A 27612-nucleotide genomic window follows, 5' to 3' on the forward strand; every position below is an offset into this window, starting at 1 on the left:
GAATAATACCCATACTTTTCATAGTAAATAGTGAGAAACTGATCTACATTATTTCTTGTTTACTGTAAAGAAGCAAGTTCACTAAAATAACAGATAAGAAGGAAATAAAACTCAAACAGCAATGAAAGGGTGGGGGAGAACAGCAGCACAAGATAGTTTGTGGGTAAGAGTCCATTTCCATACTTGACTACAAAACTTGTCTTTAGCCTCATGCAGGTGATAGTTTAGGTTCCCCTACACACTTCCTTTATCTTTTTCAGATTATTATGTGCTGATAGAGAAATTACTCCTTTGTCCTCCTACTATCACTACTCAACAGACAGCCCTTTAAAAAGTAACTGATTAAGTTGGTCAGTTGAGAAAAATGGCATATATGCATTAAAAATTCACCCTCACCCCAGAAATACAAAAAATGCAAGGATTACACACACACACACACACAAAAGTACATTCATTTATAAAACAACTAGAGCGTAGATACATATATCAAAGAAGGATAAATAAGATCAAAGAAGGAACATTAAGAAGTTTCATACAAGTAAAGTAAGTTTAAAAGACAGAACACACTTTCTAAGCCTGCTCTTCAAATAAACAAACGAGATATAAGCAAAACTTCATAATCAACATAACCATTGAAAGCTATATAGCACCAAGAACTTCAGTCCCCTAAAATGAAGTTTCGTTAAATAGAACGGAAAGTAGAAACATTAGTTTGCCTACTCCTTTTTGAAAAGTGTCAATAAAGCCTTAAACTTTTCATTTAGAGCAATGAATTTACACTCAGAATATACTTGAGTTTTTTATTTCTAAGATACATCTGGGACTTAAGTGAAAAGGTAACTTTTCAACTGAGCTATGAATGAGTCACAAAAAAACTGCAATTAGAAAACGTACTGCTGAATCTCAAAGCACATTTCTTTACATGTGCTATTGATAATAAAGTTGAAACCTTCTCATCACAAACGCTACAATGATTGACTATCTAATGGCCAAAGGATGTATCAGGTGAAACGTATGGAAGATTAATCATAACATAACTAGCAATCTTCAGGTTTTTTCTATTTTTTCTATTTTTCTATTCTGAGGAGTTCAAACCAATTGGGGCAAGACATACCTGTCAAGACACATAGGTTCATAAACCAGGAATTTACAGTAATTCCACATCTCAGTTAGCTATTACAAACCTGTTCTAAACAGATGCATATTTATGCAATCAGGAAGCCTGAATTTAGAACTACTAACCAAGATGATCTGCCTGTTAAAATTTCAGAAACAAAGTTGGAAAAGGGATCACATTGCTCCTTCACATTCATATATGCATTTCCATTATTTTTCTTTGGCCTTAAAGTTAGTCAAAAGATAAGCCACTTAACATCATGAAGCTAGAAACAATATTTGAAAGAAACTTCCCATAACTGCTTATAACGTTCATATTTCTAGAAGGAAAAATCTTGCATTGCACTTTTATAAATACTTTTGCAGTTGACTGAAAACAAAAAGGCGGGATCATTTAATCTTGGAAAATTGGTACATTTATAATTTTTAGACTAAAATTAAGTAGCTTAGAACTTATAGTTTCAAAGCTATAAAATCTGATCTACAAATTAAGGACAGTAAAATCTCCTTACCTTAGGGATACCAACTGATGTACAAGGAAGAAATGAATGTTCACACTGCTCAAGGTACTTTTCTGAGTTGCTTTTTCCAAATAAAAGAGTAACCACAAAACCTCTAAAATTGAAAAAGAAACACCAAATAGAACAGCAGTCTTTTTTCTCTCCCCACTAGAAAACATCACACAGCAAGTTATGAAATACCAATATATAGTGACTTTCACTGTTATCATAAGGCAAGGCTCTTTCAATGCATCTTGTTACAGAAAATAACAAACACAATACTAAACAAAGTTTCCCAGTCTCATCATAAAAGCACAGAATGGCTTAGGTTGGAAGAGCCCTCAAAGATCATTTAGTTCCAAAGCCATGTTCCATGGGCAAGTTTGCCATTCACTAGATCAGGCTGCCCAGCTCCCCATGCAACCTGGCCTGAACTCCTCTAGGGATGGGGCACCTATAGCTTCTCTGGGCAACTGTTCCAGAGCCTTACAAGAACCACAAAAGCACTGGGAAGAAATAGATATATCAAAAGCAGAAAGAATAACAGCATATATTAAACTGGAAAAAAAAAAAGAAAAAAAAAAAAAAGTAGTCTCATCAAGGCACGTAGGAACAGAGAGACAAGAAAAAAAGGCTACAGGAAAAAATAATTTAAACATAATTAAACAAAACCAAACCCCCAAACCATTAAGTCAACATATAAACACTAAAGACAAGCATACTCCTAGACCACTTATTTTTTTTTTAATTTTATATTAGAAATTCATTATCTTTTCACCCTCACAACTCCACAATAATATTTAAATCATGACTTGTAGTTAAGCAGGACAACAGCTATTTTTATTACTTTTTTGTTTGTGATATAATGAATGCACAAGGGAAAATAACTACTACAATAAACTCAATTTTGCTGCAACAGGAATTATTTATGGCTTATGACACCAGGGTGCAAAAACATAAAGCCTGTTTTAATAAGAAACAGTTGAAAACATAAAGGCTGTGCCAGTTATAGCACAACTGAAGTAAGCAGCCTTTGAAAAATTAAGCATAAAAAACACTGAGAAGTTACTGCTGCTCAAGACTAGCCTTGGGATGGCTGAATACGCAAAGCTTTTCAACTATTCAATTTAAAGGCCAGCTGATGAACACTTGTGACTGTATGATCTCACAAAACCGTCCCAGTCTAGAAATGTCCTGAAATAACATTATTTTAGCATAGATTTTTCCTGTTATACAACATTCTTCGTGTATGATTAGAACATAATTTCTAACCAATGTATCTAAAGCAGACAAGAAAAGCATTTAAAAGTTTTAACCTATAAACTGGGAACCATTCTTCATAAGCTCTTTAGCGGTTAGTAATTCAGAAATAGGGAGGTTGTCATTTATACTCTAATATCTTAAGGACAAAAAAAAAAAAGCTACACAAAATTATGGGTAACTTCATAAAGAAGAATATTCTGCTTAATACTCTGATTCCCTTATAGCCTAGAGCACCCTCTTTATCTGCCAATCACAAACACTTTCTACATATGAATGAAGGACAATAAATAAAAAAAAAAAATTAAAAGTTCTAATTGCTTTTCTGCTCTAGATGCTCCCAGATAGCTTTGAAATCATAACACCGACAGCACTATTATCATTTCAATTCAGTTCAAGGACAAAAACTCGCTTAGAAACCTTCCCAGTATTTGTTTCATTATGCTAAAAATGGTAATTTTTTTTTCACTCATTACTTAGAGATTTCTAGTAGGAAATTGGTAGACTACAAATGAAGTAAATCTACCTGCTTTTAAAGAAAAAAGTATTTTCAAAACGTCTTTTTTTTTCCCCCTAAGAAATAGTTCTAACTTCAAACAAGTATCAGCAACTTGGAGGAGAAAGAAGGGGTGAGATAATTCTGTTAATTCAAAAGGATTGAAGCCTTGAAAATAAGAAGCTATACCTTATGAATCTTTTTTCACTCAAACATTTTGACAAGTTTCAAGTGTCAAAAATTACACTCATTCAGAAATACTCATATGCTACCAGTGTAGTTGAAATGTATGTCCATCATCCTATATGTATTTCCATTTTTAAGCTAGAAAAGCTAAGAACTTCTGCCTCCAGAGCAGAAATCAATACATTTTCTTCTTCAGCTTAAAAATCTTGAGTATATCAGAGAAGTATACACAGCCTCACTATTTAGTATAGCTGTTAGCTAATCAGAAGCTTCCAGCGCAAATGCTAATCCAATTAATCAAGAGGATATTAAATTCAGTAAATGCAAAATCATTTTAGTCTTTTTTAAAAATTATTAGAATGAGACTGTAGTTCCCAGTTTGAAGTTCTTCCAAAAATACCGTAAGATCAGCTTCTCACAAGGACAGATTAACACTAGAACAATGGTGAAAGACAGAACAATGAAGGCAACAGATTTATCATTTTCCCATCAAGTGTGAAAAGTAACAACCTCAGCTGAATGCTCTGTGGAAGTCAAAATGCAGCTTCACAATCATTCTCAGTCTGACCAGGAATTGAACTAACAGGTGTAGGCAGGCAGACACATACGCATGCATATGATTAAGTATCGATAATAATGCTATTTTCAACAGAGCAAATTGCTTTATATGTCAGTGATTGCAGGTCTAAGAAATTTTAGTTCTGACAACATAGGCTGCTGGCAGAACTGCAAATAATATAGTTCTTATTTCACTACTTTAGAGGCAAAAAAAAAAAAAAAAAAAAAAGGAAAAAAAAGTTGTAAAGCTCAACACCTTGTAATAGTCTTGGCTGTAAAGGTTAAAGAAACAACCTCTCCTCTCGTTTGGTGCAAAGAGCTAAGTGAATTTCCTAAGTGATCAGTTTTCAAATCCCAAATTGAAAGAAGAGGTATTACAAAACATGCAAACAACAAAACCTAATGTTTTAGAAATGAGCCCTGATTTAAAAAAAATTAAGTTAAATTAAACAAAGACAACTTTTGATTTAAATCTTTTATTCTTATACAAAAACAGTTTCATGCATGCAAATAACAATAATACACTTACTATAAGCTAGCTGTGCTTGTAAGAGGAAATGTACATGTAAGAATATATAAAAAATAGCTAAATACCACAAAACCAAAGTAAAATGGTATCAACACAATGTGTTTCTACAGCTACAGCATCAGCATTTTTCTTCACAACTCACTGCCATACACTACAAACATTCAAGTTGATATTCAGAATGCAGATAACTACAATTCAACATTTTCTCCTTTTTGAACTGCAAAATGGGACAGAAGCAGAGTCCTAACTAGTTGAAACCCCAAACCATTGATAAAAAAATCACCATTTATGAACAAGTCCAAAAAGCTAAGAAACTGCATGCCAAAGTGGTTAACAACTCAAAATCTTAGCATTAAAAAAACAGATCCAAATTTGTTACTTTGCTCCAAATAAGGGCAATGTAATTATTAAAGAAACTCTTATAAATGAATCAAAATTTAATTCTTATTTTCATAATTTATGAAACTGATGTTATGTTATTGCTAATCAAGGTAAGAGAAACAGGAACAAACATTTTTCATAGCCTCATGGGAATTAATTCAAAAAGAAAAAGTAGGCAGGGAAATTTTGGAAACAAAGCTGTTTGAACGACTCAGAACTCATGTTTCTGTATGCTGGCTGTTAAATTAAGTATCACACATCTGATAAGACTAACACTGTAATAAAGGGCCAGATCAGAGACTTAGCCAAGAAGATGTGTATATTAAACTAAAGACTACTGGAAAAGCTAAGACCTCATATCTGTCCATATAAATAAACACATAATAGGAAAACGAATACGGATTCTGCTTTGATTGAATTTAACATTGCCAGAAGATGAATTTAGATCTGGGATGATAAATGTTCATTGACTAGCTACAACAGTAAATCAAAGTACACTGATGTTGTACAGTCAGCAAAATATGCCAATCATATATGTATCAAGATTCAATAAGACAAGCTAATTTTTAAGTAAATGCCTTTAACTAACTCATCAATCTAGTAAACTGATAACTCTGAATTCTCATGGACAGGATTTTATGTTTAACATTCTTAAAACCCAAATAGCATCTCCAGTTCTAGCAACTTAACTCTATTGTACGTTTCAGTAGGACATACATACTTTACTGTACCCAATAAGAAAGTCAGAAGAGTATTTCAAAGAGAAAAAAAATTAGACAAACACCCTCACTAGAAATCAAGCAGGTGTTGGAGAGCCAAGAGATGTTACTATTCTCTAGAACAGTTGGATGAGTAAGAGGAGGGAAGATTATCCTACCAATCCTTTTAGACCTAGCATCAAAAATAAAGATTATAAGGCAGACATTATAATGTACAATGTAATAATTTTTACTGCTACGAGCATTGTATTATGTTTGCATCCTTCCTGTCTACAAAATTAAATATCTAGAGTTGCTGAACTGATGTGCTTGTTCAAGGTGTACCAAGGAAACATTTCCATATATACAGAAAAATACCAGTTCACTTTCCTCATGAATGAAGCATCTTACGTAGGAAAATGAGTTAGTAAGAAGGAAGGAGGACACAATTTCTTAAAAAGTACCTGGGATAAGAACCAACACAGTAATAGAAAGTAACGAACTGAAGATAGCATTGGTGTTATGTGAATATTTGTCCACTAGTAGCTATTAAAAATACTTAGATCTGTTTACTAAAAATCAGTCATCTTTTTCCTCTTGGCAAAGATAGTATAAGCACCGTTTAAACAAAAAAAAGTATAAATCTTAATTTTAATAAATTTGAGATCTCAAGAAAAAATAATTTGGTCACACGAGGTTGCTTAAACGCACACAATTACATAGAAGTCATTTCAGATTTTCAGAGCAAATTGTTGGCAGACACGTTAAAATTTTACCTCAAGTATACACAAATAGTAAGTAGCATACTTACCCACCCACAAAGCAGAGGATATAAAACGCAAAGTAAAATATAGCGAAGGGTCCAAAAGTTATTAGAAAAAGCACAACACCAAGACTTCCCCATCCCCATATGGAAAGACTGGTCTGCAAACAAGAACACATAGGAAAAGAGTCATTAATACATACACAGCTTGGAAACTTCCAAAGCAATATTTGTAGTTACTCAAAATCTTGATACATTTTATCTAGGCAGGAAATAAATGTATTCTTGATGAAATAGAAACTTCTTATAATAAAAAAAAAAAAAGCATTTTGCTATCAATTTACACTGTGAGCTAGCAGTTTATCTTAGCCAACATTAGAGTATTTTTCTTTTAACTATTGTTTCCCATCTCTCAATACAGGTGCAACTATTACAATAGCATTAAAAATGCTATTACCTTCTTCTTTTTCGTATGCTTTTGCTTCCTAAAACACATTCTTCCTACAAAGTTCTCCACTACTTCAAAAAGAACAAACCCAAACCAACCAACAGAACAGGAAAATAAAATTTAAACATAACTGTTTTAAAATCCTGAAATTTAAAATGAAAAAGATGACAGAAATCCTGGATTAACATTTTCTCCATGACGGTGTATAGGAACTGTTGAATCACAGCCTGAACCTCTGATTGATCACTTAAGGTGAGCAATGAGTCACAGGAGCACAGGTGAAGGCAATTCAGCTGTGCTGCTGAAGGGCTGGAGCCTGGCTGCACCTCTCCTAGACCCCATTTAAGAGCTGACTACCAGTAGGGAAGGATCTCTTCTGGAGATTTCTCCTTTGGAGTTTTACAGTGAGCCTAGGACACAGGTAAGCACTCTGTATCTATTCTCTTTTGGTATAATAATTACTTAGCTAAACTCTCTGGTATATTTCATAATTATAACATCTATATGTTCATTGATCATACAGATGAGAAGGAAGAAAAATGCTGTTTTGAAGGTACTTAGTGTAGCTGAAGTCAACTGCAAGAGCAGCTGTGGGTTTGGTGGATTCTAGGGCTGGTATGTCACATAACTCACCCGTAAAACAGCCTAAAGGGGATGCAGGTTACCATGCTATTATACATTGCAGTGCAAGTACCTTAACATAGAAATACATATATGCATACATATGTGTTTGTATATGCATGCATGCACATGTCACTATGTTGCTTTTTTGTTACAACCTGACTGCACTGAGCTATTGCAGTCTTGGACTTTCACAATGCTACAATGCAGCCAACAAAGATTATATAATGTTAATACATTCTATCCTATAGTTCAATAAGGAAAGTGTGTTTCAGCCAAATCCCAAAAGCGTGAAAGTGAAGCTGATGAGAATTTCTAGGCCACGAAAACTGTTCCAGCTCCAAGGTTCTCAACTTTTCTCTTTTTTTGTCTAACTTATGCCTTTCCTACCACTGATCAAATGACACCCTAGAAACAGACAACTGCAATGTCAACAAGTAACACTAAGAAAGTATTTAAATAAACTTGTCTTGCAGTTTGACATTCAGAAAACAAGCAAAGATCTAGCACCATACTAGCAAGGAGCTCTTTTTTAGTATTTAATGTGAGGGATGGGGAGCACCTGCCTACGTTTCTTATTTCTCTGAAGGGAAACTTCAGCTCTTTCTCTGAGGCACAGAACTCAGAAAAAACTACACAATGACAAAAAAGTTTTAAGAATCCAATGAACAATGATAAGTAATCTAATTCGGCTATATACAATAAGAAAGTGGCACGAGCTCTCATTATGTCCACACTCTAACACACAAAGATGAGTCCTCAAATTCACACCCTCAGAAATGTACACATTTTGAAACCTGTACAGAGTACTAAACACAACAAGATGTGCACACAGAACATAATGTTTAATAGTGATCTTATATCAAAAAATCAGTACATCTAATAACATGATTCAAAAAAAGTTGAAGTCCTAAATATGGGATAAGGACTCTAAATGACTTAACAAAACTTAATTAACAAGATAGCAGGATGCGTATTCAGAGATGGATGAATGCATAATTAACAAAGAAAGTTCCATAACAGATAGAATAGTGACCTTTTATCCTACACTCTAGCTCTGCAATTTAGCATATGGCTACAGAGATTCAAATCTCATTTGGTATTTTAATAGGATTTCTTAAAACTCAGACAACTCAGCACACTGCAGGAAGTACTGCCACTACAGATACTGGCCCAATTCTTATCCACTTTTGATTTATAATCTAAGGATTTTGAGAGAGACATTCAAAAGGATGGAATGATCAGAACAGTTCAATTCAGGCTGGCTGTAAATAAGGCTTTCTGCAACTTCATGCTTCTTAAAATTTCCAGCAGTACAACTCTTGGGCAAAATTGAAAGCTAACTCTCCTTTGCCATATCAGAAAAAAAGCAAAGAAAGTCCAACTGCTACTTAAATATTTCTGTGCAACTAGTACTAATTAGTACTTGCTAGGAAGGAATATGGAACTTCAAACTTCTTTACAAGTAAGCTGTATTTTAAAGACAAATTTACTGACATTTTGTCTAGTCTTACTGAATTTAACCGTAGGGTGAATATTTCTCACTCCTAGAAGAAAGTGCAAGCCAGTATCCTGTAGAGATGTGTAACAGCATTTACGTAGTAGCTGCCCAAACCTTTTAAAAGACAAACTTCCAAACTGAACTGTCAAAGCATCAGTTACAGAATTTCAAGCAACTATTGTCAGTGACTCAGGACCATAGGACTAATACAGGCCTTAATCCTGTATGAGGCACGCATGTATATAATGCATACACACAAATGAAGGCTCTGCATTCCAGACAAGCAGTGGTTCCACCTCGTGTTTTACTCACATTTGCTTAGCATCACTTCAGATGCCATATATTTACCTTGCCATCACTACATTCCATTTTTCAAGCCTCAAGCCCTACAAATGCACTGCAGAAGTCTTTCTTTGTAAGGTCATACACGTGAAGGGCGAAAGCAGCACCACATAAGATTCAGTAGCCTTTTTTCCACGGTATAGAATTGCTTTAGCAAGGTATTAAATGCAGAATAGGGTTGTCTGTAAACTGAAACAGCAGGTTGAAAAGCCTCATCAATTACTAGAGGTGAATATTTACAGGCTTGATGCTGGTGACAGAATTAACGAGAGATAACCTTTTAATGACACCTACTTTTTTTTTTTTTTAGTAGGTGTATGGAAACTGTTGGGTCACGGCCTGAACCACTGATTGATCACCTGAGGCAAGGACTGAGTCAGCCATGGGAGCACAGGTAAAGGAATTCAGCTGTGTGGCCTGAGCCTGGCTCCACCCCTCCTAGACCCCATTTAAGGGTTGACTGCCCTAGGAGGGATTTCTTCCTGGAGATCCCTCCTTTTGGAGTTTTCTACTGCAAGCCTAGGACACAGGTGAACATTTCATTTTTTGACTCTCTTTCCACCATGATAATCTTTCTAACTATAAACCTGTAAAATACCATCCTAACCCCACCACTCTTCTAACTGCACATTTGCTAATTGTACAGTAGGCTTTTTCATGTTTCCTACTGTAGGTTGTTTTTCCTCCTCACAATACACAGACGCTAAAAGAAACACATTAAAATCTGCTTTCTTACGTTCCTCTGCTTTTCTTTTCTTTGGCTTTTGCTGTGTACTAATTAAAACCACATTCTGATGGTTCCTGTTGCACATTGCTGTTGGCTGACGCAGCAGAGCTGACTGATTCATCACCATTCACACAGGATCCTGTGTAAATCCACAGAATTCACTACCTTGAACCTGTGTGCAGTTTATAGGCTAGACAGACATGTGGTATTACAGCTTACTGCTCATGAATTAGCAAGATTATTTTGCAAGCAAGTCAGCAGGAGCATGGCAAGGACTTAATGTAGCAGCCGTAACAGCAATGAGCCACTGTCACAACTAACTGCCTTTCTGAAGTAGTTTCAGTAGGCTTCTCCTTCACATAATCCAGTGGACAAGCTGTCAGAGCTTTGCCTCTAACCCATCTTTAAGCAAAACTCTCAGCCTGATACTGCTTTCACTGCAAACATGCAGTGAGGAAAGTATAGCTGTGCTATGCTTGGACTCAAAACTGGTGCTGCCAATTCTTGTTTGCAACAGCAACTGACAGAGAAGTGTTTCTCCTTTCATTCAAAAAACAGCCCCGGGTGTCCCCTCTGACAGCTGCTCCTTTTCTCCCAGCTCTCTCCTTGCCCCCCAAGCACCCACACTCCTACCCTTGCAGGTCCAGGCACCCCTGCCCTCTCATGCCTGCTGGAACAGAAGCACCTCACTCTTTAAACTTGGCCTTGCAGACCCAGAATAACTGTAATTGTGCTGCTAAGTCTGGGAACAGAGCAGGGAGAAAGAAAGAATAGCAAGATAGAAAGGGAGGGCTCAGGAATCATTTACTTCTGCATCTTAAGCTTCAGCTTAAGAACTCTGAAGTCGTACAGCTGCAGCATTCAAAGAGCCACTCTGAATGCTGTACCACTGCTGCTGCCCACCCTTTGTGACTGCTTTAACACTGAAGTTATGCCACATAATATTGTGGACTCTAAAGAAAATTGTTCTTCCTCACCCATGGTTCTTTTACTGTGTATATCCAACTGCATTTGTCTGGTAGCAATGTTTAAATGGCAGCAGCTGTTATGTCCAGTACAAGAAAGATAGGGAGCTGTTGGAGAGGGTCCAGAGAAGAGTCACAGAGGTGATCAGGGGACTGGAGCACCTCCCCTGTGAGGACAGGCTGAGGGAGCTGAAGAAAAGAAGGCTGCAGGGTGACCTCGTTGCAGCCTTTCAGTACATAAAGGGAGCCCACAAACAGGAGGGGAGTCAACTCTTTGAAAGGGTTGATAACTGCAGGACAAAGGGATGTGGTTTTAAGTTGAGGGAGGGAAGATTTAGGTTAGATGTTGGGGAAATTCTTTACAGAGAGAGTGGTGAGGTGCTGGAACAGGCTGCCCAGAGTTTATGGATGCCCTGTCCCTGGAGGTGCTCAATGCCAGGTTGGATGGGGCTCTGGGCAGCCTGGTCTAGTATTAAATGGGGAGGTTGGTGGCTCTGTATGTGGCAGGGGAGTTGGAGATTCATGATCCTTGAGGTCCCTTCCAACCCTGGCCATTCTGTGATTCTGTCTCTAGCCAGACATTGATAAGCAAACTAGTCTTTGCTCTTTGGGCACTTTTAACGTTTATTTTTTTTTCTCTTATTTCTTAATATGATTTGGCTAAATGTATTCAATGTCATCTGTGGGCTCACATTAACAATTTGTTAAGAGTAGATGTCAAGTTTAATTTTCTGTTAATTCTACACATCTGCGCTTTCACTTCAATTTTAAGTGTAAATGGAATGTGTTCACGTACAGACCTTTCTATAATTAAGGCAAGTGTCATTTTTGTCAAGTGATTAAAAACATTATTTTAGGATTCAAATTACTGTGCCCTCACTAGCATGACAAGTAGGATGGGAAAGCAGTATCAACTGTGGAGTATCAATCTCATATTTAACAAGTTCAAAATAAACCACTGATATCATGGTAGTTACCAGTCTTACTATATGCTAAATCAAAGCAATCCAAGTGAAAGACAGGCTACAGGGAGTTTTGAAAAGACTTCTGCATATCACTTAATGTCTTTTAACTCCTTCCACCTTATCTTTTTGCCCTTTGCCCACCTCAGCCCAACTGGATAGATAAAGCAATACTCAACAATCCATTCCTCTCTCAGACTATGTAAAAAAAAAAAAAAAAATAATAATAATAATAAAATCAGAGTGAAGTCTTTTGCCTACTGTAGTACTTAAAAGAAAACTCTTGGGAAAGGCTTAAATAGAACGATTTTCATGTAGTCTGTTTTGCTTTCAATTGTTCTAAGTTCAGTAAGTTTGTTTTTCCTTCCCCAAATAAGCCTAAAATATTAGGGGACATAAACAAATCACCTTGTAAATACAGAACATCATGCAATGTATTCAAAAGTTAGGCCCATTAAGTTTCTTCTGGGTAAGTGCAGAATTCTTGCTGATCCTTCCTGGTCACACAGCTGGAAATTCTCTGCTAACCATGATCCCATTTGTCCCTGCCCAGCTCAAGATATGCTTTGTATGCCAAATGGTTTAGTTGGTTAACAGTTGGATGAATTTAAGAGCAATCATGCCTAACCCTATTTAGCTGAGGCTTTCCTGCTGCTTCTTGCTCTCTTCGAGATAGAAGAATTTTGGGTAATGCTTTCCCCTACTCTGCTGCATTACACAAGCTGGTCTAATCAACTGCCTCAGAATGGGTGATAACTATAGGTTTATACTCTAAAACCACAATTACTGCCCTGCCTCTTTACTTGATTTATGAAGTTCACTTTTAAAAGTGCAAACCTTTAAATGTAAATATATGCTGGCACTTCCTTAAAATACACAGTACAGTCAAATTTAATTAGACTAATTAAAAAGTTTAAAAGCTGTTCTGTATGTCATTGCAATCTCAATTTTATCAGCAATGAAATCCACTGCCTTATTGCACAATATTACCCTCAAAAATGGCAAAATTATGTACTATGTTTATGATATGAGTGTTTTATGCACTGAAGTCAATGAAGAAAAATAAGTATTTTGATTAACTTTCATTCCTTCTATCAGAAGCGAAAGAATTTTTGATGTCAAATTTTCTTTTCAAGTGAAAAAACAAAGTCAAACAGCCTGGATTGAAAAGTCAGGTTCTACTGTTTAGTTTTCTCTCACCTGTTCTGTCAGTATTCCTAACAACCACGTGAAATCCAGATGACAATTCATTTATTTGAAACTAGCCAACCTTTATTCTTCTAACACTTATTCTCAACACTGATAGATATTTTATTTAACATCAGAATTAACTGCAATGGCTAGAAAGTCATATTTCACAACCAGATCTTGAAAGTAGATACTTATCTAAGTAGGAAAAACAAGAGGCCAGCTTCACAGACACAAACATTTTCTGATCACATGCTTGCATTGAAACCCCAATTCTAAACTGTATTCTAATTAAGAGAACTGGGAATCGTGGTCATATTTAAAGGAAACACTTCAGCATGCTGGATACTGATGGGAAACAGAAGCTGTTAGCCCGCTTTCAGCTATCTCCTTAAATCTAATAAGAAGGGACGTTCTCAAACTCACTTTTAACTTCCTGTAAAAAAAAACTATAAATTCTTACTGACTCGTATCTTAGGTTAGCCAAGCAGATAGGAAAACAAGAAAGGACAAAGAAGACCAGACAAACACAAGTCTTATTGCTTGACAGGATCATCTTAGGTGATCCAAAGTAAGAAAAAGTAATCCATCTAATGCAAGCTTGAATTCAAGCCAATGAGATAATCTATACTGTTCTATGTTCAGCTTCTGGACTAACAAATTACATCTATTCCATGCGTTGCAGTGCAAAATTCCGGGGAAGGAAGAGTAGGAGAAAGCCCCAGACTCTATTAAGTAAAGAAAAGCATTGTCCCAAGTGGCTAAAAATAATGAAGTGACACATAAAGAAACTATCTTACAGTATATTTCAGTTCTGATTAAAAAGGAAAAGCTGCTTGACCAGTACTTTCTTGTCCAACACCGGAGCAAGGAGTTATTAGAAAGTTCCCTTTTGTTTGCTGAACAAATCTGATCCCACTTAATGAACTCAAAGAATCATCAACTTTGGTTTGAGTACAATTTCTACCACTTGTGATTCTCAATGTATATCTTGACAGAAATTTGTTACGTCAGTCTCATTCCAGAAGAGAGCAAGTAGGCTGTCTCTTGATGTTTAAACTACACATATGAAGAATATATAGGAGAAATAATTGCATGCATCAATAGAGGCTGGGGGATGAGCTGCTGGGGAGGAGCTCTGCAGAGAAGGACCTGGGCGTCCTGGTGGACGACAGGTTGGCCATTAGCCAGCAGTGTGCCCTTGTGGCCAAAATGGCATTCTGGGGTGCATTAAGAAGAGCGTGTCCAGCAGGTCGAGGGAGGTGATCCTCCCCCTTTACTCTGCCCTGGTCAAGGCCTCATCTGGAGTACTGTGTCCAGTTCTGGGCTCCCCAGTTCAAAAAAGACAGGGATCTCTTGGAAAGAGTCCAGCAGAGGGCCACAAAGATGGTGAAGGGCCTGGAGCATCTCCCCTATGAAGAAAGGCTAAGTGAACTGGGTCTGTTTAGCCTTGAGAAAAGAAGACTGAGAGGGGACCTGATCCAGGTTTATAAATATCTGAGGTGTGGCGGACATAATGGTGAGGCCAGTCTCTTTTCAGTGGTACGTGGAGACAGGACGAGGGGAAACGGACATAAGCTGCAGCACAGGAAGTTTCGCACAAATGTGCGTAAGAACTTCTTCACGGTGAGGGTGATGGAGCACTGGAACAGGCTGCCCAGGGAGGTTGTGGAGTCTCCTTCTCTGGAGATATTCAAGTCTCGCCTGGACGCCTACCTGTGCGACCTGGTGTAGGGAACCTGCTTTGGCAGGGGGGTTGGTCTCGATGATCTCTAGAGGTCCCTTCCAACCCCTACAATTCTGTGATTCTGTGATAAATACAGTAAATACTGAATTTGTATATAGGAACATACACAATCCAGTTCTTTCTGTTTACTGTAGAACAGAAGTTATTAGTACCCTGGGTATAAAATAATCACTGGAGTTTTTTGCTTATCTGGCAATATTATTCTGTATCTGTGCTATTAGCAGCACAATTCTGACAGTCCACTGAAATAGATTCATTTACAACACTTATTTTGAGATGAAGCAGTTTTGGACACAGTGTAGTATCGTACCATTGTATTTGATGTGTTTTTTTTAATTATTATTTTACTTTAAAATTACATAATACAATTTAACATTCTAAAATAAGCAACAATCCTTATCTAGATGAGAAAGTTACTTTAAAATATTAAATTAGTAATATAACTTTACAGTATTTTATCTGAGGATGGGCTAAATATAGCAAGATACACTAATGACCTTATTAGGTCAGGTTAAGGATGTAAAGGAACACAAGCAAAAAAGATAATTCACATTATCTACTGTAATTGCCAGAAGGATTCTTCCAGAAATAGATACAATGAGATCAAGAATTAATTTCTATATTGTCCCCGGTGGGCAGAGCTGCTACCACTACCAGCACTCACGTCACATCTTTGTGGAATTTGTTTGCTTAAAGGAAATCATATGGTTAAAAGATCCACCACCACTCCAAAAAAGAAAAAAGACTAAGATGTGAACCATAAACAGTAATGTATGGTTCAGATAGGAAAAACTTTAAGTTGGAGCTGTAATGCCAAATTGCACTTGACTACAGGAAGTGTTGGAGTCAGAAATACCGAAGCTCAACTGAAAGCCAACACAGATGATTTCTCAAATTATACTGGCAGCAAACAGGCACCTTCAATCTGGGCCAGGAAGGAAGATACAGGCCAGTCGGACTCATCTCAGTCTCTGGCTAGGCTGCAAATAACCAGCACGGATTTAGCAAGGCCAGATTGTACCCGACCAACCCCACTGCTTTCTATGATGAGGTGAGTGATGCTGAGGACAAGAAAGTACCTTGCATGCTGTATCTATCTTCTCTTTTGGTGAGACCTTTAGCAGAATACCCTCATAGTCTTCTTATCACCAAACCAATCAGGCTGGTAAGTGGATAACAGACTTGGTGAAAAAAACTGACTAGATTTTGGGACACAAAGATGTCATCAGTGGTGCAGAGTCCAGCACCAGGCAGCCAGCACGTAGGCAGGGACCTTCAGAGCTCAATACAAGGACCAGTGCTGTCAGATGTCTGTACCTACAACCCAGGTTGCAAGTTCTCGTGCAATACCAAATGGAGGTAAGTGCACAACACGTTGGAAGGCAGGGTTGCTGTTCAGAGGGACAAGCTAGAGAAATCATCTGACAGAACCTCTGAACATTCAACATAAACTATTTCTCAAAGACGTACTAATTTCCCCAACTTTTTTTTTTTTTTTTAAACTTTTACACTAGGATGACAGTTAGCTTAAACTGCAATATTAAATGGATGTAGAAAGAGGAACTTCAAATAAACAGTGTTCGGAAACAAAATAACAAACAGCTGCAAATGCAAAGCATTTTTAAATAGCAGCTTAAATCCACTGACCAACAGAACCTTCCCCTAAAAACTTATTGTTACACCGCTATTTCCTTCTAAAGCTTAAACTTACTGCAGTTCTTTAAATGCCCTAAATTTTCTTGCCCAGTTTCAAAAAAGAAACAGATACAAACATTGCAATTTACCAGTAGTCTCTGAGATTACATCTGATCTCTTACAAGACCAAACTTCATATGAAGGACACTTACTGGATGAAGACAAAATAGCTGTGTAAAGTGATGCTTTACAGAACATATTACAAAGCCAGAGCAATTGTCCAAAATTCTAATTCCTTACAACTGTTTTTCTGGACAAGATATAATTCAACTGCATAAAGAGAAACAAAATTAGACCTGTGTGTCCAAATCACTCAGCATTCTTCAACATCCAAAGAAGACTGCAATTTCATTAAGCATCAATTGATGCCTAATTCTTTGCAGAATGGACAGTGCCTGACCAAAGAGGGAGGAAAAAAAAAAAAAAAAAAAGCAGCATTTCTAGGGTAAGGCAAAAATGTCCCTGTTTCAGAGGGGACGAAAAAAGAGCCTTTGAATATTATTGACTTTTTTTTCCTGTGGGATTAATGTAATGGAAATGCTGATTTGAAATATTCCCAATCTTTCTTCCCGATGTGTTTAACATCCTCTTTTCCAATCCCTCCTTCAGTCCTTATGGCTTGTCTGCTTTACCTTCTTAATTCCAAGTGGCACTTGATTCACCAACCCTTTTGGTAAACCACGGTCACACTGATCATCTCTTTCTCAACATTCTGTGCACTTTTCACTTCTTCCTCAATGTCATCATTGGCAAAATCATTTTGCTTGCTGCATTCAAAATATTCAAGCTTCGCAAGGTTTATCTAAGTGATGTGTTATGATTTGCTATGCTAGCAGGCTGCAGTGTGTAGCTCAGAAACAAATCTATGTGCAAGTAGACAAATGCTTCCTACAATTTCTTCCAATTTCTCTTGCCCCATGCCCTCTGTCCACTTGGCCTCTGTATACGCAAACAGCTTGTTGTGCACCTGATGAGTATTTTAGCCTCAATCTCATCCTTCTTTCTCACACACAGCATGGGTCAGAGTCACTGTGCCAGCTACATCCTGGATGGCTCCCTGGTGCACATACAGCAGTACTGGAGAGGACGGCAAATAATATCCGCAAATAACAAACACAGAGGGATAATTCTGTGAACTTCTAGAACATTTCATTCTCAAACAAGCATCAGGGCATGGAATATTTCCAGCAAATGAAAATGAGTTATTGGAGTATTCAGCTCTCAGTGAAAGTTTACAGAACGCACCTACAAACCCCAGTCACTGTCACTTGCTCAACATCAAGAACAAGAAAATATTAAGCAAAGTGGATCTAGCGAGTAACTATTTTAGATGTACAGAAGCACAGAAGGAAAAGGGATGATCCCCATTTACAAAAAGACAAGAATTCATTAAGAGTTTAGTTCTATTTAGATTTAAAATAGAAGTAAACGCGGGCAGGCCCTGGGCACTTCCCTCCCACTGGATCATGCAGCCACTGTCAGGAATTCTGTGTTCCTGCCTCATCCCACTCCAGAAGACCTCACTCCTCATGGGGCTGCTGCTCAGCTGCCAGACCCCAAACAAGGAGCAGCGTCACGCCAGTTGAAGTGGGGGGAATGGAGCAGTCCCTTGAGCAGCAGCCTAAACCAGATCTAGTCAATTCTAATGGGAAATGACACTCAGTATCTTACATTTCTTTAGGCATACAGCACATCTAGAGAAAAATATATGGCTTACTCAGTAATACCTGCAAGAACACAAAGATAAATACCTAAGGAAGAAAAACGAAGAAGAAGAAACATGTCAGTGACAAGCAATAAACAATGAAGTGCCACGCAGCAAGATGGAAGCCTTCATATGAAAAAAAGACTTTCTATACAAGAGCAGTGTGGTTACTTTGATCCCTGGAAAACACAGTTAAGGATGAATCTTGAAAAGCCAAGAGAAAAATTAAGAAGAGCGCAAGCCAATGTTAACATGTTGAGATTATTAAACCAAAACAATTTCAAACAGAAAACAAAAGAAAATACAGTACGTAAAATAAAGCAAAATTAAAAACAGTAACTGGCCAGAGCAAACCAACATTAATTGAAGAATTCAATAAAGGAAAATACCCAATAAAGTAAAAGAAGCACTTACGGACATTTATTTAAACTAAGTTTGCCTTTGGTCTCTATTTCTAACTCATAATCTTCTGAAGAATTCTTTAAGAAGCTGTAGTAGGACAACTGCCAACTGAAGACAGAAGAGCAATGCTATCCAAAGTCCAAACTTTAAAAATAGCGTAAAGGAACATACAAAACTTTTGAAATAAGTTTTATTCATGCAGGTGAAATTAACACAAGTATGAAACACGGAAGGGGTAATGCAGTGTATATTGTCACAAAGCAAGGCACTACTCAATACCTGTATGCTCACAGTAACTATTTAACACAACTACTGAACTCAGTTTAGAAAAATGAATTTTGATTGTGAAAGGGAAATCTCTAACGGGAGTAAAAATTTAAAATAAAGCCTTATTCTTCCAGCCTTGTAAAGAAATACCTTCTTATCAAAACAATTAGTCACATTCACACGCACACATCTCAAAACATTTATTTTCCCCAATAATCTTAAAATCATAGAGAAGCAGTACATGAGCCATAATGTAACTCCATTTTGGTTGTTCTGCATGTATCATTGGACTAGATTTGTAACTGAATCACAAGATAGAATATTACCATATTAAAGTCTACATTTTACAGAAGATGAGGACATTTCATTTTATGTGATCAGAAATACAAACTGGAATATACAAAACACTACACAGAGCACACTTCTTCAAATTATGTGAAGAGGTTAGGCACCACAAGCAGATTTCAATATTAAAATCTAAGCTATGTACCAGTGACAAACATACCAACATATGCTGGAAAAAATGTTCAGAACAGTATTTGGGGAAAAAACTGCACACAAAATACAGGTGCATTTGCAGGTGGACAAGGAATACATATCTGCTTGAAGAACTATTTCAGTATTATTGATCATAATATTTTCAAGACATTACAAAAATCATTATGTTTTTTTCTGAAGCATACGTAATATTATACTACAACATGGAGCAAAACCCTGAAAATAAACAAGGTTAGGGGTTATTTTAACAGAACAGAAAGAAGAGGTGTCAGCTTCTCCATGAAGAAAGGATCCAGCACTAACCACAGACACTGCTCCTCAGCCTGCAGCTGCAGTTCTTAGAATAGCACCGAGCAAGGTTTCATCACACCCTGAAGTCAAACAGTTCCAAGATCATTTTTATGATCAGCAAAGCTTTAAAACAATTATTCTTTCTACAGCTATACAAGACAGATTCTTATTTCCTCAGCCCCATCTGCCACCAGATTCTTAACTCATCCTCACGGTCTGGAATGTCTGTTTCTAACTATAGGATGACCAGGAATATCAGGCACGTTCTTTCCAAGCTTTCAGCGCTGATTAAGAGCTATGACAGACAGTATCCCAAATCCGAAGCACTGTTTCATCATCAGTTAGCTATAACAAGAAATCCACAGTCAACTTCTAGAGTATTTTCTACTTTACTCCAGTTTGACAGCGTCAACAGGAAAAGTGGAAGTGCAGAACATCCTACAAGATATGTGGCAATGCAAACTTCCTGCTTGAGTCCAGTCGCTTGTATTGCTGGAGACAGCCTAAAACATACCACCTTATAAGGCACAAGTGCTGAGTAGAGTTAATTCTTAGGATTGCAAACATTTATGGAGGAATAGAAATAAGTGATCTTAAAATGGCAATATTTATGGAATACTAATACAATAGCACTGTGATACAAGCAGATTCAGATGAAACGGAATTCAGATCACCCCGTTCCTCCCAGAAAGATGGGATTAAAGTAAGAAAGGCAGAGGAACAGGCATCAAGATAAATCACAATGTAATAAGAGTACAACTGCATTTCAGCAGTTCATTCTCTACTAAGTCAGAGATTCCCAATTCGTGAACATTCTTAGAAAGAAAATGCATTTAGTTCATCTTCTGACCCAAAGCTCTATCAGCAATACTGAACTAAATATTTTTGACATCAATGATCCCAAAAACGGGTACCTGCCAACTTTTACTAGGCTGCATTACCTCTCACTCGAATAAGCACGTATTCCTCCCATCTGTGAAACAAAAATAAGTTCTTGCTATTTAATAGATCCATATACCAAAAATTCTTCCAGTCACATCAAGCTGCAGCACGTGTACCATCCGTGCTATCTAGTGTAGGTGAGACTTCAATAGAAAGTGAGCAAGCAGAGAAGGGTTTCTCTTCTGCTGGCACCTGGCTTTCTGACTACCTGGTGAGGTTCAAATCGGTCTTAACAAATCTCATGTACACTGTGTGGGAAAATGCACAGAAATGCAAGGCTCAGTATGTTTGAAACCATTTTATCAGTGCCCCTTAAACTAATATATTATTGAAATAACCATTAAGGTCAAATTCCATATTCTGCTGTAAGAAGTCCCTGTATTTTCAGAAAATCACCCTTGAACGAAATGAGTCAAAAAATTCATCAGGCATTTAAAATATTTATAGTATGCCAAATGATTAAATTCACATAAAATTAGTTCATAGTGTTTTCCCTGCAACACATCTCCTTCAACAAACCAGTCAACACCAAAGTCATCAGAAATCTACATCCTTTCTCCAAGGGTTTTACAGCTATTTCTGCTTTTGAACAAGAACAAAATGTTTGACAGGTATTTCCAAACTCTAAGAGGATAGAAATTGACATATATCCAAAAGAAACGACAGTAATAAAGGAAATCCCCAGCTGAACATACACACCACCTACACTTACTCACATTAGAAGTAAATGCATATAAATGCTCATAAATATAATCATAATTACACAGTCATCGTTTTAAGGTGAAACTACTGAACTCATGTAAACAAGGTTAGAGTGTTCCTGTCAAATATTCCCATATGTTTACATAATGAAATAATGGCTCATTTCTCCAATTCAGAAATCAAAAACGTTATTTATGGAATAATAATTTTAAAGAGAGAACAAGCAATTAAGTCCAAGATCATGATGTCTTGCACTTCCTGAAGTTTCTCTCTCATGTAACTGGAAGTGCCAATTACAATTGATTTTTCTATTATTTCAGCCTCGATGCTTTCGGCCAAGTGACAGTGAAAAGTGTTAATGGGACTTCAAAATATTAATTCTCAAGTGTTACCAATAACTTATACACTACATCACCAGTTTCTCATTTCTAATAATAGCTATTCTCCTAATGTTAGTTCAAATGAAAACATGCTTTGTCATCTTTGTAAGGGTGGAGATAAAGGAACAAACACATTTAAACCAGAGTTAATTCCCCGAGAGCACTACCAACATATAAGCTCATCCAGCTATCTAACCAGACAAGCTGTTACTATTTTTACTGAACTAAGGAAATTTACACTTTTCCTTTACCACACTGTTTTGGGGAACTGTACAGACTGACATTTTAGAACTGTTGCACAACTCTGCATTCAACCTAAGCAGTTTATGGCCACCTAAACAAAGACAGTCCTGAGAACTTAAACATTATCATCTCCTAATAGTTAAGAAAACATTTAAAAACAAATATTAGGAACACGTAACAGCTATTTTTTTTTTTTATAATGTTAACTTTCCCAACTTTACCATTCCTGAACTAATTTTATCTGAGGCTCCACAAAATTCAGTTATCAAAATAGTTGTCAAAACAACAATTAGGGACTGGGAAGATTTCATTTACAGAATAAAAAGAAAGAGGAAGACAGGATTTTTACCTCCCAAAGGTTTGCAACTGATCCTCCAGATAGATATTGTGTCACAAAACACAGGCACTCCAACACAAAAGTTTCACGGAAGGACAGAAAACTAATTTAATTCTGCGTCCTGGTTAATTGTCTGCACACTTCAAATTGCCCCTGCTAGCAAATCAAAGTTCAGCTACACAATGCATCAGAGCAGCCTTCCACAGCTATTTATCTAAGAACAACAACAACAACAAAATAACGTTATAGTATAGTTCACTGCATCCTTCCTCTTTCAGGGCTGGAGGAACGTATACATTACAATGTGCTACTGTTTCAATAAGACTAATTCATTATTATTCTAAAGTAAGTCAAAACAAGCTGCTGGGTCAATCTTTATTGTTATAAGTCAGACTAATTTGCTGTTTTCCTTGAAAACACCTCTCAGGGCTTAGCAGCTATCAAAGTTTAACAAGATTAAGTTTGGTCTAGACCTTTTATTTATAAAATACAGTTTAACTGAAAGAAAATGTACTACTTGTTGCTAGTGAGTTATCCATCAGAGGCTGCAGTAACAAGACATACCACCATCTCAGAGTTCATTTTGAAGGGCTCATTTTCAGTTGTAGACAAGGAAGCAAAAACTAAGTTTTCCTACTCGGTCAAATTTCAAAAGCTCCTCAACTGTCACTAGACAGTTACTACAACACAGTACTCGCTTGCTAAGAATTAAACTAAATACTGACAAACTCAGAAGGATGTAATTGCCAGTTTAATAACTAGTTGGAGAAGGAACATGCTCCTCATTTTTTCTAAAGCTTATGCTTCCAGAGGCAATACTGACTGCCACTTGGTTGCAAGTTGCCATTTTTAATTTTAATACATCTTCTGAACTAAGTATCATTGAAATCCAATTTAATGTTTTTCCCTGTCTGAATTTAAAGTGACATTAACCAGCACCAGTCAGCATTGTTGAACACCAGCTGCCATGCTGTGGTGAGGGCAGGACAGTTGTCCCTGCATAGAAGTAGAAGATCGGTGAAGACAGCTGTGAAGACACAAGAGCTAGACAAGGGCAACTTGTGTCCATGCAAGAAGAAAACCAGTACTGAGTGCTGAAGTTGGAAGTCACATGGAAACAAAATTCAGCGGGTCTTAAAAGGCAAAGATGACATCTGATGAACAAGCAGAAGGAAACAAGTGAAAAGTCACAAGGATCAACACTCCAGCCAACTGGAGAAGCAGCCACTGCAGAAGCACTCTGAATGCCACAGAAAGAATGTATTCAATATGGCTGTGGAATTGAGTTCCAGTGGCCAAGATGAAAAACTGGGGAGTGGTCTTCAGGCAGGTAAATAAATATATTTGTCTAGCACCCAGCAGTGTGATCTCTGATGCAACTAAAATAGGATGTGCATAAGGGAAAAAAAATGAAAACAAAAAAAAAATAAAACCTGGTACTTTTTCTGGACAGGAACTGCGATCTTCCCCTGAAACTACTGATTATATCCCAATTGTATCAGAACTGGACTGAATCTGCTGGAGTCTGCATATGTTCAAGCAGTGCAAGGATTTAGGAAACTGATTCTGAGAAACTACATTTTTACTGTGTGATAAAAGTACATGTAGAACCAGATTCTGCCTCTTCTTCAGGCTCAACAATGCAGACTTAATATTTTTTTCCTAAATATTTACTTTATAAAATTAGCACTGACTGCAGGATTTCTTCCCAAGTTTCTAGTGAAGAAATGAAAAAATGAAAAAGAAATGACCCTGGTCATTTTAGGCAGCAAAGTCCACAAATATCCAACAAATGAGGCTTTCTGATATTTTACTGTGTATTACTTTTAAATAACTAGATACTTCGAGAGAGGAAAAAATAAAAATAAAAAAGACTTAATGGCTGTCAGTGTTCCTCCTTCCAAAAGTTAGTTGCATAGTCTCTATATTTTAGGAGGTAACTGCATTCAGATATTCAAATTTATCTGGCCTCAGGTCACACATAGTTCTCACAACTGTGCTACCTGACAGCTCGCCACATACTCCACCTAATTTCTCACTGATAAAGTGCTTTTTTTGTTTTTTTTTTGTTTTTTTTTTTTTTAAAAAAAGAGAGATTTAAGAATTCACAGAATACTGTATATGCATTAGTAGGCTTGAAGCAATCTGCACTTTCCTGTGAAGTGTGAAACAGTTTGCAAGCATGTACACAATTTTCACAAGATGATTTTGCTTCCAAGTCACAATTGGAACAGCCAAAAAAAGCATGATGAGAAGGACTCCTTCCAGTTCATATGTCAGAAGGTTTTTCTTGTTCGTTTTTAAATTGCCAACATTGCTGCTGCCACTGCACAGCTGTCTGGTTGTTCAAAGAACTCCTCCCCACAGCTGCTGTTCTGGCCAATCAAAGCCTGCCTGCAACTTCACTGGACACCCCAAAATTTTAAAACTTTGTCTTCTTGGCAGATACCAGGCGTGGAATGCTTCATCCCAAAGCATCATGTTTACAATGAGTTTATAAATGGAAGCTAGAAGGACACCAGAATCCAGTCCTTCAAATAGATACCAAGGCTATTTACCACTGGTTATTACATGCATAAGTTCAAGGTTTTTATCTCTGAAAGTCAATGGCCGAAATATCATCCATGCTGCTATACCAGTGCCATTTGACAAGGCACACACAGCCATCACCAAACAGAACCAACAGTCGAATGAGGCAATGACCCAGAACATTCCATGCTACCCTTAAAATAATCTAAATTAGCACTGCTAATGCATGACTCCTATCAACACTTCAAGCAGATCATTAATGCTGACCACTCAGTAAATATCCTGTGCGCAAAAATAAGTCCTGTATTTTTACATGTTTAACACATTCGGCAAATTTTGTCCTCCTGGCGGAATCTCAGAGCTCAGCACACTGCAGAATAAGTAGTCTAATGCTCTGAAACTTTGATGCAAATTAGAAGCGTCAGTATACCTTTTTAGTTGTCATTGAGGAAAGCAAAGCTGAATTTCTCAGGTGCCAGAATGCAAGTCTTCATCCCTTAAGACTCTTAGGGCTTAAGAGAATTCAACTTTGGACAAATAACCTTCAGTGCTGGATAAAATGATAAACTGAAAACACGTAATGCAGGTAACGTAATCACCGTGTCTGAGAAGTGTCTGTATGCCAGGCACCTTGTTGACACATTAAAAATAGAAAATCAATCAGTCTGTGTAGACAAAACTAAGTACAGGGGAAAGTCCCTTCTACCACAGCTGACACCACACAAGCTTCCCTAGGACCACTTTCCGACAGTCAGCCTCTCTCAATCCACACAGACCCTCAGACACACTCATCCCCTCGGCTCTGTCCCATTGCTTTAGGGCTGACCCCCTCAGGAAGATGCAACTCACTTCTATAAATGCCTACGCCCAGCAGAGGCAAAACTGCTTGGTTTAAGCCCTTTAAGAAGAAAGAAAACACTAAGCAAAGCCATTGACGAGGGGGAGGTCAGAAGGGCTTCGCAGAGCTTTGCCCCACGCTCTCTCGGCCGGGGGCTGAAGCAGGAACGGCAGCCGGACACACCCTCCAATGCGAGGCCTAAGCAGGCCTCCTGCCCAGGTAACTCGCCGAACCGCCGCCCGCCGCGGAGGAGCGGCCCCGCGGCCTCGAACCGGGAGGGCCCGCCCCGACTCGGCCTCTCGGTGCCGCCGCGCGGAGCGAGCACGGAGAGCCGGGTGCACCGCAAGTGCGCTCCCCTCCCGCCCTGCCTCGCCCTGGCGGCTCCAGGCTGAGGAAGGGCGCAGGCTGGGAAGCAGCAGGGCGATAACGGGGGCCCGGCGCTGCCCCTTGCACGGCTGCGGGGCGGGCTGCCTGCTACCGAGGCAGCTCGGAGGCCCCGGCTTAGAGCAGACCCTCCTCCCGCGGGGCTCCGGCGCATGTCCGCTCACTCGGCCGGGCGAGGCGCCGCTCCCACCCCTCCGCAGCCCACCGGCCTCAGCAGCGCTCTTACCTCTGCTAACATTATTACCCCGCTGCGGCGTCTCCGCGGCTCTAACCCCGCAGCATGGTGAAGCCCGGCGGCCGCGCGGAAAGCTCCCCCTACTCGGCGGGAAGGGGAGGGGAGGCGAGGCGAGCTCCGCCGGTCCCCGGCCGCCTCCCTCAGCGGCTGCCCACCGCCCCTAGCCCCGCAGCCGCCCTGGCAGCTCGGTCCGGACGGGCCGCCATCTTGGGAGAGCTACGTGCGCCGCCGCCGCTGCTCCCCGCCCGCCCATTGGGGCCGCGGGCCCCGGGGCCGCCCCTACCGGGGCCGGATCCATCCTCTCCCCGCCTCGGCGCGGCCCTTCGCTACTCGTGGTGCTGTGCTGCCTACCTGAGCCGGGGCGGTCATGACCGCCTTCGGACTTCTGCCAAGGCCCGGCCCTGATAAATTCTGGCCGGGAGGGCTCGGGTGCCAGAGCCAGGCCTTGGTTAACAGCGGTCTGAACTACTGTGCATGCCGAAGGGAGAAGTTGAGGACCGCAGAACTTCAGGTGTTGTTTTCCAAGGCAGCTTTTTGCTTCGTCTCTGCCGAGACACAGCATTTGTTTTTTTTTTCTTCCTCTGAGCTCTACACAGCAGTTTTGCAAATGCTCATTTAAGTGTTTTCTTACATTTTTGACTAAGCAGCATGCCTGATGCACCAATAAGATGTACAGCATCTTTTTCCTGCTCAGGCTGTTTAGAAAGAGATATCTGTATGTTTGCTACCTATGTTCTTGTTAAGACACAAATTGTGGAACACACCTCAGAAGCTGAGCCTGTGTAGCACTGGCTCATCCCTTTCTTGCGCCAGCACTTTCCACAAGCTCAGTGTTTGAAGGCATTTGCAGATTCCTGTGTGAAGTTTGCTGCTTCTCCTTTAAACATTGTTCTTTTGGTGTTCTTGTTTGCTTAACTAGGCTTCAGAGTTACTAAGTTAACCTTAGGCACCTTACTTTCATAGGACTAGAACCAAGATACGTTTCTTTCCTGCACTGCCAATACCAGAAAATGCACACAAAAGGAAAAAAAAAAAAAAAAGGTTAACAGTAAAGATGAAATAAATGCAAAAATACTATTATGATGTGGAAAAAAACCTACAACTTTATAATCTCACCAAGCTGCTCTTTTGTTTCTTGCAGAGCTGCAAGGGGAGGGAGGGAGGATGCTCTTGTGG

The 27612-nt window shown here is 38.6% G+C and overlaps 1 protein-coding gene across 5 annotated transcripts in view; it reads right to left on the bottom strand.

Moving 5' to 3' along the window:
• The window catches only part of SNX13 (sorting nexin 13), a 65314-nt gene extending 38599 nt beyond the window's left edge, over positions 1-26715 (bottom strand). For 2 of the 5 annotated variants that reach the window (XR_014883877.1, XM_085226159.1), the window contains exons 1-3: positions 26428-26715; positions 6536-6648; positions 1629-1731 (exon numbers count right to left, since the gene is read on the bottom strand). Coding sequence is in view for 4 of the 5 variants with exons in the window: in XM_085226159.1 (XP_085082285.1) it covers positions 1629-1731; positions 6536-6648; positions 26428-26439 (228 nt within the window). In the remaining variant the exon portion in view is untranslated. The remainder of the gene's footprint in view (positions 1-1628; positions 1732-6535; positions 6649-26427) is intronic. The other 3 variants (XM_085226158.1, XM_085226156.1, XM_085226157.1) reach the window with 2 other exon arrangements.
• Positions 26716-27612: the final 897 nt, after the last annotated feature.

Source organism: Meleagris gallopavo, chromosome 6 (assembly GCF_905368555.1).
Source record: "Meleagris gallopavo chromosome 6, MGAL_WU_HG_1.1, whole genome shotgun sequence".
NCBI classification, from domain to species: domain Eukaryota; kingdom Metazoa; phylum Chordata; class Aves; order Galliformes; family Phasianidae; genus Meleagris; species Meleagris gallopavo.